The 12,885-nt window shown below is 45.0% G+C and overlaps 1 protein-coding gene across 5 annotated transcripts; it reads left to right on the top strand.

Annotated features, from left to right (window-relative positions):
- The first annotated feature begins 1,237 nt into the window (after positions 1-1,237).
- Positions 1,238-12,225, top strand: RBM23 (RNA binding motif protein 23). 5 transcript variants are annotated; one of them, XM_027842971.1, is made up of 14 exons: positions 1,238-1,418; positions 5,095-5,171; positions 5,752-5,885; positions 6,410-6,457; positions 6,589-6,762; positions 7,052-7,105; positions 7,228-7,345; positions 7,650-7,802; positions 7,897-8,034; positions 8,456-8,521; positions 10,442-10,637; positions 10,724-10,828; positions 10,911-10,995; positions 11,096-12,225. In XM_027842971.1, exons 2-14 carry the CDS (start codon positions 5,106-5,108, stop codon positions 11,097-11,099), a joined length of 1,341 nt encoding a protein of 446 aa, XP_027698772.1. In that variant the 5' UTR covers positions 1,238-1,418; positions 5,095-5,105; the 3' UTR covers positions 11,100-12,225. The 5 variants fall into 5 exon arrangements, with proteins under 5 accessions (XP_027698772.1, XP_027698769.1, XP_027698771.1 ...); XM_027842968.1 differs by having other exon boundaries at positions 5,743-5,885; XM_027842969.1 differs by lacking the exon at positions 1,238-1,418 and adding an exon at positions 1,670-1,841 and having other exon boundaries at positions 5,743-5,885.
- The last annotated feature ends 660 nt before the right edge of the window (positions 12,226-12,885 follow it).

Genomic DNA, 12,885 nt, shown 5'->3' with positions numbered 1-12,885 from the left:
GGTCCTCCTGACTTCAGGGCAGGTGCTCTATCCACTGCACCACCTAGCTGCCCCTGTTTTCACAAATTTTAAGAGAAAGCAATTCAACAAAACAACCTTAAGTTCCACCCTGTTTGACAGTATACATGTACATGTAATATTTCACATCTATAGACCACTCCCCTGCAATGAATGGATACTAAAACTTACACGTAAGATTTGGTCCAACTGTTCTATCTGTTGAGGTGTTTTTAGATAAATTGTGAAAAACTGAATTCCCAAGAAATTGAAGACTATTAACAGTGGTTTATTTGTAACATTCACCATAGACTATATGGTGGTCACACATTGATGATTCCTCCAACTTCCCACCACGGGTCTTTTTTGGAGGCAGGGATTAGAAACTTGTTAGCTCGTTGCAGAAGCTCCCTTTTGTCCAAATTTTTTGCCTGGCAAGTAGACCTTGGAACTATGAAACCTGCGAGAACTAAAGCGCCCTGAAAACGTGTCTGTGCGTGTCAGATGTTCGGTTCCGTTGCGGCCAAGGGACTTGTACCCCTACTCTGGCCCGAAAACATCAATGTGGCGTCGACGTTGTACTAGGATAGGACGCTGGAGAGGAAGTAGGGGAGGTGGGAGCGGGAGTGGGGCGGGGACAAGATCTGGTAAAAGTAAGCATAACTTTCTGCAGCCTTAAACCTTCCCAGCAGCTATCAGCCCTGACTAGATAGTTTACTACAAAGCCTAGGAGGCACCAGACCCGAACGAGGGACTCCGACGCATGCGCGCTAAGTACCAAAGGTGAGGTCAAGGGATGGATTTTATACACCGCAAACCTAGCCAGGGAAAGCATTTAAAGGCCAGCGTGACACCTTCAGCCAATCAGAAGGGAATGTACCAAGGAAACAGCTACAGCTCTTTCTTAACTGTCTCCACCCAACGTAGCCAATCGCTGTGCTGGAAACAGGGTCAGGTGGGTGCTCCTAATACTACGCCCTATATCCGATTTTTCTCCACCTACCTCAGTGACTCAGTAGCCAATGACAAAGTGATGGGCGTCAACAAAGGTTGCAGGTAAGACCCTTTTCCCTGATCTACAGAAGCGTCAACCAATCAATAGGGAAATTGACGGTTGCTAGGCAACAGTCTGGTCTGGCTCCGCCCATAGTTTTGATTTTAGCCAATGAAAGGGTACAGTATGGAAAGTTGCCGCGAGACGGCTCGGGTTGACCCCACCCTAGCTTGGGCTCAGCGCATGCGCAGATTGGGGGAAGGTTCTGGAAGACATCGGAGCTGCCGCCATCTTGCGGGAAGAAGAGCAGCTCCGGCCACGGCGCCGTTTTCTCTGCCGAGACCCTGAGAAAGAGCTGGGCTCAGAGCCCTTTACACACCTCAAGGAACGGAGAAACCCGGGACCCCCCCGCGGGGACCCGGAGCTGGTGAGAGACCCCTGAAGCTGAATAATCTCCCCCCCAACCCCGATCGAGACGTCACCCGCCCGTGACGTTGCCGCGTGGCTCCTCCCCTTGACGTCACAAGCAGACAGTGATGTCGCAAGCAGAACCACGCAAACCTTTTAATTTTTTGTTTGCTATTTTGGTTTGGAAATGGCGTTCTTGACACAGGCATAGGGCATTAGTATAATTTATAGGCATCGGACCCATCATGGCTTTCTCCTTGGTTTGACCGTAGCGTTGCGCCACCCTCTTCCCCTCCCCCCAGGGCCCTGTGACTATGATCTCTTCCCATAACAGAGCCCCGCAGCCATGACACTTTGTTAACTCCTCGTTGCCGTTCTCGGGCGAGGTGGGCACAATCGATGGCCTAGCTGGACCTTCATCATCGACGGCGCTGAAAGAGGGGTGAGGGGACTAAGAGCTCCCCCTTTGTTTTTCTCTGTCCTGGGTTCCCAGCCTCCTCTCCCCACCCCCAAAAGAAAAAAAAAACCGCACAGAATTTACTGTGTTGTAGTGTCGGGTTTTTTTCATCTCCTTTTCTAACCCAACATTCCGGCGATCGGATCCGGAAGGCTCTAGGGCTCAAATGTTGCCAAGAGCAGCAGGGCCATCTCTGGTCGTGCGAGTGTGGAAATCACTGAGGGAGAGCTGAGATGGATGGCTTTGCTGGGGCCACATTTGAACTTGAAATGGGGGAGGGAGGCTCTAACACTAATTTTTTTTTTTTTGTCAATCTTACCGTTCACATTGTTGTTAAGCTCTCTTCTGTATGGATGTGTTTGCCTCAGCAGAGTGACCAGACCCAGAGATTGTTCCCCCCTTTGGTCACCCCTAGGACTCCAGCATGTGTTGGATTCTGAGTGAACTAGGCTGACAGTGATTCTTAAGCACTTTCCTCTGCCCCTTCAACATTGGGGCCTGGCAGCTTGTTTTCGTGCTGCCTGTGACCCAGGCCATCTGGGCAAAATCCCAGCACCCTGGTGGCTTGTGTGGAGCCTTCTTTCTCATATTTTTCTCAAGAGGAGGGGTGTGGGGAAGCCTTCTCTTGTGATCTCTGTGTAGTGGGGTGGGGAAGAGTACTTGGGAAATTTCCAGCCTGACAGTGGGGTAGTATGCAGATTGTAAAACAGTGTTAAGGACAGAAAGAAAGGTACAACTCTGGCACATACCCATTTGGATTGGGAGATTAAACAAAAGTTGTATTTATATTGCAAGAGTGCACACAGATTCACTCAACCATTCCTCTTTTTGGCTGAGAACAAGTGAAAACTTTCACCTTGGCCAAGTGATTGAGGTCCAAAAGATTGTTCATTTAAGGGGAATTTTGTTTTGTTTTTGCAAAATTATCACTATCCTATGCTATGTATGAGCAAAGTGCAGCTCCTGAAGTCAGAAACATTTTGGGGACAAAAACCATAACTAGTAAAACAACAAAGGAGTTTTGTGAAATATGGACCTAGTAGTCAAAATGACTAGTGTTTCAGAAGCAAAAAGTTATTTCTAGTTTTTAGATTTTTGTTTATTTTCTGAGTTCTAACAGTGAGCTGAATAATTTTTATTGGTCAGTGTGGCTCCTACTCTTGAAGCACATTTTATGTGCTACAGAAAACCAAAAAGCATAGATGCAAGATGTGACCTGTCATAAAGTAGTGGGGCTGATCCATAGGTATATGCATATTATAAAAAAAAAAAAGAACGTAAAACTAAGAACATGGGTTCTTTTAAGGTAGTTATTTTTATCTACACTGTGTTTCTACCACAGTGCCTACCATATTGCTATAGAGAATAGGCACTTAAAAGATGTTTATTTTGTGAATCTGTGTGTGTGAACACACACATTGTTCAAAACATTTTTGGAACTCTTGGAATTTTCTTAATGCTAGTTTATACACTTTGTGGTAGAACTCCAGTGGAATTTAGATCACCACTTAATAGTTATGTGATCTAGTCAAGTCTTAACTTCTCTGGGCTTTAGTTTCTTTATTTGTGACATGGGACCTGTACCCTATGTAGTTCAGGGCATTGTTGCTTAGAAGGATCATTTGAGGTGTCTGTAAATATGTTTGTTAGATTGTAAAATGTATCCAGATGTAAGGGGTTGATAGTATAATAAAAATATATTGTTACTTTTTTTAGCCATACCTTATTTTATACTCAAAATGGTATCAACCCATATCATGTCTCATTCACCAAATTTGGTTCCAAATGAGTTTTGATTAGTCCAAAAAAATCTAAGTCTCCAAAGTCTTAAAGCTATGAACGATTAAACCATCTTATCCACAGTACTTTCTCCTCCTCATTTTTTTTTTTTTGGTTGAGTTGTAAAAGATGATAATGTGTAGAAAATGTTCAGTGACAAGGCCCCGGTCACTGGTAAGACACAAAGGACAAATGCCTACCTCTCTTAATAATATTTAGAATTCTGTCACAAGCTCTGAAAAAAGTCCCAAAAAAGAATTTCCAAAAATGTTTTGAATAATAATGGTTGTCTAAAACGTTATCATTGGATAAATGTATGTAGCTTTCCAGGTGACTCCTTTTAAAAGACATGGAATAAGTATTCATATTTGTAACAAAAAAAAACCTGACCATAATGTATATTTATAATTAGCACAAATTGGTCATCTGTACGTAATTTTAGTCTCTTTTTTTTCTTTAGTGCCTTTCTGTTTTTCTCATTTGGCTGACCTGACATGGACATCCAAGCAAAAGACTCTTGCTAGACGTGGAAGCTTGGGGGGAGGCAAAAATTTTCACCTTGCCCATCTTGTAGGAGTGATTATGCCTGATTTTATCCAAAGTATATTTTTTTCCTACAGGCAGCATGGATAGAGAAATGGCCTTGGATCCAGGCAGCCCTGGTTCAAGTCCTGATGTATCTATAGTAGCTGTGTGACCCTGGACGAGTCAGTTAACTTCTCAGTGCCCTAGGTCAGCTCTTTGATACTGTAAGTTGCAGAGAAAGTATTGACCTGCATTGATATAGATAATTTCCTCATCCAAGAGTTTGATTATACTAATGAAATCAAAAGCCCTGTCCATTGTCCCTATCACTTTATTGAGTTACCTAAATTCCGTTTAATCATGGATAGAAAATACTCATTGATAAAAGCCCTTTTAAGTGATACAGTGAGTGTAGGCACATGGGAAGAACATAGGGAAATCAATGTTTCTCATTTTAGTTTCTTATTTCTCAGAATTTTGGGTTCGTGTTAGTATTACTTTCTTGTTTTATTTCCAAGTTTGAAAATGTATGCTAACCAAAATGGTCTTAGAACTAGGCACAACAAGGAAAAGGCATAGAATCTCTTGTAAAGGGAAGTTTTGATAATATACCGTGTTCATAGGGCAGTGTTTATACCATCTCTTTGAGCTTGTGCTGATGAAGGTTTTAGTCATATAACAAAGCTCTAAGTTTCCTTATAGACCATAGACCATTTAATTATTCAGCTGTCTCCTTATCCAAGCTACAGATCGGAACTAATTGTGATTTTTAGGCAACAGAACTAGACCCAGGGTAAGTGACAGGCAGTTTGCTAAGAAACAGGGAACTGTAGCATCCCAAGGTCTGTCTCTTCGAGGACAAGGGAGTGGCTTGGAACAGTTCTGATAGATGGGTTTGCCCTTTGTCAGCTTTATCTGCCTCTGCTTTCCTTAGATTGTGACACGATGGCGTCGGATGACTTTGACATAGTGATTGAAGCCATGCTGGAAGCCCCCTACAAGAAGGAAGAGGTAATGTCCCCAAGCTCTAGGCTTTTCATTTAGGCCTCTCTCTTTGAAGTGGGAACATCTGGGTCTTAGGGAATGAGGAGAATGGCCAGTTGTAGGTGAGGCCCTTCCATGACACTATCGCTTCATCCCTTCTTATTTATTGCTTACAGTTTTTGAAAAGGGTGGAGGTAGATGCCATCCCTTTTAGCACACATGATTGTGGCCATGGTTGTGCTTTTATTCACAAGCAAACTTTATTCATCCAGCAAATGGCTGTGGACCCCAATAGTGTAAAGTAGATTTTGTTTCTTGTTACTGAGGAGCAAATGGCTCTGGAAAAAAAACAAACAAAACACCTAGATAGATGCCTGCCAAATTTCTAAAGTTAAATCCTCCCACTCTATGACACCTGAGCTTGGTTCCTTTTCTCTGTTTTGTGTTTCGTGAATTGGTAGAACTATGTCCAAAGGTATGTCTAGAGAACTTGATCTCATGGGGTTTTCTTCCTTGTTCGCCTCTATCCTTTTTGTCCGTTGGAATTTGTGTGTTTGGTGCCTGTACCCTTGGGACATTCCTCTGGCGAACCCCCCAGGATGAGCAGCAAAGGAAGGAGGTGAAAAAAGATAGCCCGAGCAATACCAGTACCAGCACCAGCACCAGCACCAGCACCAGCAGCACTAGCAACAGTGGAGGAGGTGGCACCAGTGGAAGTAGCACCAGTGGGGAGACAAGCAAGTGAGTGTGGGATAGAGAAACAGGGCTTGGATGTTTTTTGGCAGGGGTGGGTTTAGAGGTGGGGGAAGAGGAAATAAATAGCCTGTTTCAGGTTGAGAAGGCAGCCAGACCTGGACGGTGGTACCCCTAGTTGCTGTTAAGATTCCTTGACTCTTTTGGTTCCAGTTATGGTCCTGTTGGGTCACAGGAATAATGGTGACCTGGCTCAAGCCTTCACTTCCCAATGTGGACTCACAGGTCAGTCCTAGTGTGAGCACATTTAATTTGTATATAACAGCAAGAAGATTCCACATTTGGGACCACAGGCTTTTGGTTTTGACAAAATAGTCCCTCAGTATTAGAATTTAGAGATATAACCTGGTATTGTACAAGTATTGTGCATTTCTGCCAGATCTCTCAGAGTTTTCATAGTGTTATCTTAGGGCCTTCTGTTTTCCCATTATATTGCTTTGGAATTTGTCACTTTAGAGGGATGGGTAAAGGTCCTGACCCTTGTGGGAGGATTTAAATTTTGTTTTTCACAGGAAGAAGAGGAGCCGCAGCCATAGCAGAAGCAAGGATCGGAAACGCAGGTAAATAAGGCCATTATTGGCTTTTAGGAGCAGTGTCTGGAAAGATTGTTGGGACAGGATGATGGTGCTGATACATAAAGGGTCAGTAGAGGGATGTGTTATAATGATTTAGTTGTTATCTTCAACTGCAGCCGCAGCCGAGACCGGGACAGACACAGGCGGAGAAATAGCCGGAGCCGGAGCCGGGATCGCCAGAGGCGTCACCGAAGCCGCAGTCGGGATCGCCGACGCAGTAGCAAGTCACGCAGCCGGGATCGCCGGCGTGAGGAGCGTGTACGCTACAGGAGTCCTCCCCTTGCTACTGGGTACCACCTTTTGCTATGGAGTTGATTGTTTAATAATAACAGTATATAGGGATGTGGCGGATATGTGTCTCCTGCACCCTTGCCTCTTGAGGGTAGTCCAGTGTGAGGAGTAGGACAACTTATCTTTGGAGGCTGATGTTAAGAACTGATGAATGAAAGAACAGACAGCTGGAATATCCATATAGATTAGGGAACTAATCTCCAGACCAACCTGGACAAGAAGTCACATGGGTTTCTGTGGAATAGTCCTCTGATTGCTTTTGTTTGTTTCAACAACTATACTCTCTAGGCGCAGATACGGACACAGCAAGAGCCCCCATTACAGAGAGAAGAGTCCTGTACGGTGAGTTGAATAAATCGTGGAATCCAGAGGTTGTTTGTATATAATTCAGTAATGAATAAGCCTCCTTAAGAGGAGCAGTGTTTGGGAGGTAGGGGTCTCCTTAATTCCTGCTTTTTCTACAGGGAACCTATTGACAATCTGAGCCCAGAGGAACGTGATGCTCGCACAGTCTTCTGTATGCAGTTGGCTGCCCGAATTCGGCCCCGAGATCTAGAGGATTTTTTTTCTGCTGTTGGCAAGGTAAACCCCTTATTGTCTCTTGCTCTTCTTTTGGTATCAATCTATCTAGGGATAGGAATAAACTTTCTATTTCTCATAGACCCAAACTAAGACTCAACATGGGCATAGTAGAAAAGATGCTGGACTTGGTGTCAGGTGGACCTGGGTTTAAATCCTGATTCTAATACTGGCTGGATGATCCTGGGAAAATCACTTAACATGTTTGAGACTTAGTTTCCTCATCTGTAAAATGAGGGGATTGAGCTAGATGGCCCTTCGGGCTCTTAGGATCTACGATTCTATGTTCCTCTTTTTTCTTATACAGGTACGTGATGTGCGTATTATCTCAGACCGGAACTCACGTCGCTCTAAGGGCATTGCGTATGTGGAGTTCTGTGAAATCCAGTCAGTGCCACTAGCAATTGGACTAACAGGGCAGCGACTGCTGGGTGTCCCCATCATTGTGCAGGCCTCTCAGGTGAGTATGCACAGGATAATAAAATGTAATTGAAATAATATAGGGAAGAGGCTATTCTGGGGGAGTGACCCCTCTTACCATTTTTCTTTTCCAGGCTGAGAAAAACCGCTTGGCAGCCATGGCCAACAACTTGCAGAAGGGCAGTGGTGGTCCTATGCGGCTCTATGTTGGCTCCCTACACTTCAATATCACTGAGGACATGTTGCGGGGCATCTTTGAACCCTTTGGCAAGGTATGCACCCACTTGGGACATTAGGGAACAGAGCTGGAAAAGGTGGGGAGAGATTAGTGTTTTTCAGGTGCAACTAGAGGTTATACGTTCAAACAGATACTTAGAATGGGTTGTACCACATTGGGATTATGTGATAAAAATTAGGCACAGAATCTACATTCAAGATGTACATGAAATAGTTCAATAAAAGTCAAAGGAGGAGTGAGTGGACTTGTGCTGATGAATGAGAGACTGAGTAAGGTTAATCAGGAAAAGGATTTTTTGGGGAAATAGTAGACCTTTATGTCTAATCTAAAAGGATAGAGGGATGTGATGCTGAGGAAAGAAAGAAGTTCTCTCAAATCTCAGGAACAGGTTGGATGGGGGAATCAGTGGTGAGGCATAGCAAAGATAATCTGGACCATTCTTTTTTTCTTCACAGATTGATAACATTGTCCTGATGAAGGACCCAGATACAGGCCGCTCTAAAGGCTTTGGATTCTTAACTGTGAGTAGCACTATTATTTGTCCCATTTCTCGGAAATTGAGTTCATTTCCTTGTCAGTTTTTTTCTGGCTTAGCTTTATTATCTAGGACTGTAAAAGGTCTATTGATACTGTTGCTTAATTCTGGGATTCTTTGTTTGTTCTTACACTGTATCAGTGGCCCTGATATTGTGATATCTTGGAGTCTGGTTAACTTCATTGTTCTGTGAACTTGCTCATTGGTTAATAGTGAGGCAGTGCAGTGGATATTAGAGTCAGGAAGACCTGAGTTCAAACTCTTTTTCAGACATTTACTTGGTGTGTGGACCCTGGGCAAGTCATTTAATCATTGTCTGCCTCAGTTTCCTCACCTGTAAAATGGAGATATCACCTGCTAGGGTTATTATGAGGATTGAATGAGGTAAATAAAAAACGTAAAGTGCCATGTTTACTGTTAGCAGTGATTCTAGGCTGCTACTTTTTAAAGATTGGAGGTCAGGTGAGAGCAGTGCTTTTATTGACCAACTGTGGAAGTTGTACAGTGGGTGATTTGGAGACAGAGTTGGGAACAGTGAGGCCCTGCCTGGACTAGTGCTTTTGAGGGAGGCTGCTGTTCTCTGATTAAGGAAAAGATGGGTATGTGAAAAGGAACAGCCCAGGAACAGAAGTGAGGCCACCTGGCAATTACTTCTTCTCATCTTTCAGCCAAACTGCTCCTACTTTTAGTCTCTGGTTCCCCCAGCCCTATATATTCAGGCTACTGACTAGTTGGTTGCCCACCATTAACTGTTGGTTTTCTTGGCTAGGCCATGCAACCACCCCCAAGGTGGATAGAGAGGGAAGTTGTGTTGTGCTATGAGAATTGTTCATCTTAAGAAAGTCAGAGGCCAAATTGCTGTGCCTACTTTCTAGGGATTTGACAGTTGCACATGCTTTGGGGCAGGTAATACTAGAATTTAAAAAAACAGAAACAAAAACAAAACCTCCAATATACCAGCTGGTTTTGGAGATTTCCAGGTGTGGTGATGCTCCATAGTAGCAGGCAGAGTTTCCTGGATGACTCAGGTAATATGGCTTATTTGGTACCTGTTTGTCCTTAATTGCTGCCTATTAGGGTCAGCAGCCTTCCAAACAGCTCAAACGAGCAGTGCTTGCTTGTGACCATGCCATTATGGTTACTTCTGCCCTCCTTCTGAGAGGAGCCTTAGTCAACATAACAGTGAGTTAATAAAAACCAAGATCAGGAGTTCTAGCCCTGTTGTCCCCAGATTGTGGTCCTTGATAGACCATACCACCACAGAACATGGCTCTTGGTAGCCCCAGATTACTAGTTCTTGAGCCCCTGAACTTCATTCTTTGTAAGAGCTGAATAAGAATGTAAAACCTTGGAGTCTCTCCTAGCTTACCTTTTCATTACTTATTGGTTGTTTCTGTCTAGAGCAGGGGTTCTTAACAGGAGTGGGTGAATTTGTTACTAAACTATTTTGATAATTATTTCAGTGGTTTCATTGTAGTATTCTATGTATTTTCTGTATTTTAAAACATTATCCTGAGAAAGATTCCACAGGCTTTGCAGACTGCCCCAGGGGGTCTATAATAAACAAACTTTAGGAATGCTTGATCTAGAGCAGTGTCAAACTAGGTTTCATAGGAATGTTACTCCTTGTTTGGGGCTTGGAAGATCAGATCTTTGCCATTCAGTTATTGGACAAAGGTCTCTTAGAACACCTTGAATGGGAAAGGGGACTTAGAATACTTTGAATGGTTTAAGAACCCCTGCTTTCTAGACAGAAGTGTCAAGTCTCTTGGGAAAGGACACTATGTATAGAGACCTCAGTGAAACTGTACTTCTGAGATGGTGGAAGTCATATTGGTGGGGGTTAGGCTGTGGGTTCAGGTCTGTGGCCAGGAGTTTACTGACATTGTCTTGGTGGTCCCTGCAGTTTTCTGACTCAGAGTGTGCTCGGCGGGCATTGGAACAATTGAATGGCTTTGAGCTTGCAGGGCGACCTATGAGGGTGGGTCATGTGACTGAGCGACTGGACGGTGGCACAGATATTACCTTCCCTGATGGTGGTGAGGAGCTGGACCTGGGTACCGCTGGTGGCCGGCTGCAGCTCATGGCCAAGTTGGCTGAGGGTGAGTACTGCTCTGGGGCGAAGAATATGGGGATGAACTTCTAACCAAAGATTTTGGACTGGGTGCTACATTCTCTACCCCTTCAGGCTCTGGTATTCAGCTCCCAACCACAGCTGCTGCTGCCCAGGCTGCTGCCCTGCAACTGAATGGAGCTGTTCCCTTGGGAGCCCTGAACCCTGCAGCCCTGACTGGTGAGTATTGACTGTATAGAGGGAAGAGGAGGAGGGAAGAGAGCCTCTGACTGTGCACTGACTCTCTCATTTCTTTCCCCAGCTCTTAGTCCAGCCCTGAATCTTGCCTCCCAGGCCATTGCCTCACAGTGCTTCCAGCTCTCCAGCCTCTTTACCCCCCAGACTATGTAAGTTCTAGAGTCTTGTCTTTTTTTTTTTTCTTTAACCTTTCCTATTCTCTCTTCTCTTTGGTTAGTAGTTTACCTCTATTTGCTCATCTTCCTACAGGTAAGAGCCCAGTGCTGCTTCCCAGTGCCTCTGGGTTCTGCCACCTCCCTTCTCCGTGTCTGCCCCTCCACAGCCCCCTTCTCCCCACTGCCACGGACCACGCCAGCCTGCGGGCACGGACATTGGCTGTGGGGCGATTGGGGACAACACTGGACACCAGGAAGAGCAGCTGCTCCACGGCCCCGCTGGGGACGGACTCTGTGCTGAGCACAGCCCCCGGCCTGGGGGAGCAGAATCTGTACATACATCGAATACAAGTGTCTCTCTGTGTATCGTCTCCCTGGGTGCCCTTCATTGCCCTTTCCCCATCTGTCATCCTCTTTTCCTCTGCTCGTCCCCCATTCTGGGGGGTGTGGGGGCCACAAATGAAGGTGCCACCCTTCTCTTCTGATCCCCTTCCCCTCCCTCTTGGCCTACCAGGGAAAGCCTTTAGGACCTCTGGGTGAAGAAGCCTTTTGAGTTTTGGGGGAAACTTTGTAGATGCTGGGGTGCCACAAATGGACCTGGTAGATAGAGGTGGACGTATATACCTTGTGAAGCCTATAACCTCAGCTTGGTGCATCCTGAGGCCAGGACTGCTGTAGGCTCAGCGTCTTGCTGGGTAGTACATGACACATCTACCCATCTAGACATTCTGAATGCCTTGGGGCCCCCCCCAGGAGTTGAGTGAAATATGGGGTGCCTTTCCCATGCCCTCCATCTTCCTGTGTACAGCTCCTCTTCCTTCCAGTCCATCTTCATCTCTTTGACCCAGGCGGGGGGGGGGGAGCACAACCATTCCCCTCCTCTTCCCCTGTGCCTCCACAGCTGGCACTGCCCCCATCTCTGCCACTTCTTCCCACTCCCACCCTGGCTCACTTGAGCCCTTTTCACTGGATTTTATACCCCTGTGTCTGTGTATATAAATATATATAAACTTTGTACAAAGGGCAGCCCCCCAGTAGCGGCAGCTGCTGCCCGCACGTCTGCTGTCTCTGTTGGTTGGTCTGTCTGTCTCTGATTTTAACTTCTCATGAGCCAAATCCATGGACGGTTCTAGGGATAAAAGTTTGTAACGCAATTGCGTTTTTTTTTTCTTTTTTTTTTCCTTTGGCTTTCTCTAAAGAAATAAAAATAGACAAAAGGCTCTTCCTCGGGCTGGGCTCCCCATCTGTATCCGCGTTATAGCTCCAAGGCTATTAAGCCTTTTCCTATTCCTTTACCCCAGTTTTAATGCTCTTAGTCTGTAATTAAGCCCTGACCCCTTTCCAGGCGCTCTAGACTGGATCCTTCCCTTCCACAAGGGGGCAGTGTGGCAGTGTTTCACTATGTACCTCCTAGGCAGGTACAGTCCATCCAGGGGTCTTGGTCTCTAGACTTCGTGGTCCCAGGAGAACCTCTTAAAGCCCTTTATTCCATAGATCCCAGCACCTTGCCAGTCAATGGTGTCTGCACTGTGAATTGAGAACTTAAAAACCAAAGGGATTATGGAAGTTTGACTGTTTTATAGGGTCAGTTTAATTTGGTGGCTAATGTTCCTGGCCAGATCCCTTTAGATGCTCCTAGGTTTGCTATCCATAAAAGCATAGTGTAGGGACTTGGAATTTCAGGTAATATTTATATAGTGCTTTAAGGTTTGTAAAGTAGTGCTTTATAAATGTTACCTCATTTCAACTTCATAACAATGCTGAGGAGTGGGTGCTATTTCCATTTTACAAATAAAGGAGTTGATACAGATAGAAGTGAAGCAGTTTTTCTAGGGTCATATAGTATCTGAAGCTGGATTTGAACTTGGGACTTCCTGACTTCAG

Source organism: Vombatus ursinus, unplaced genomic scaffold (assembly GCF_900497805.2).
Source record: "Vombatus ursinus unplaced genomic scaffold, bare-nosed wombat genome assembly UNPS02014894.1, whole genome shotgun sequence".
Taxonomy (NCBI): domain Eukaryota; kingdom Metazoa; phylum Chordata; class Mammalia; order Diprotodontia; family Vombatidae; genus Vombatus; species Vombatus ursinus.
The sequence above is the reverse complement of the archived record's forward strand: the minus strand, read 5'-3'. Positions and strand labels throughout refer to the sequence as shown.

Excerpts from the sequence above, each read along its gene's own strand:
- RBM23 (XM_027842968.1), top strand. The coding sequence starts at position 5,106 with ATGGCGTCGGATGACTTTGACATAGTGATTGAAGCCATGCTGGAAGCC. Across the intron at positions 5,172-5,742 it reads CCCCCTACAAGAAGGAAGAG|GATGAGCAGCAAAGGAAGGA; the intron begins GTAATGTCCCCA and ends CGAACCCCCCAG. Across the intron at positions 5,886-6,409 it reads ACCAGTGGGGAGACAAGCAA|GAAGAAGAGGAGCCGCAGCC; the intron begins GTGAGTGTGGGA and ends TGTTTTTCACAG.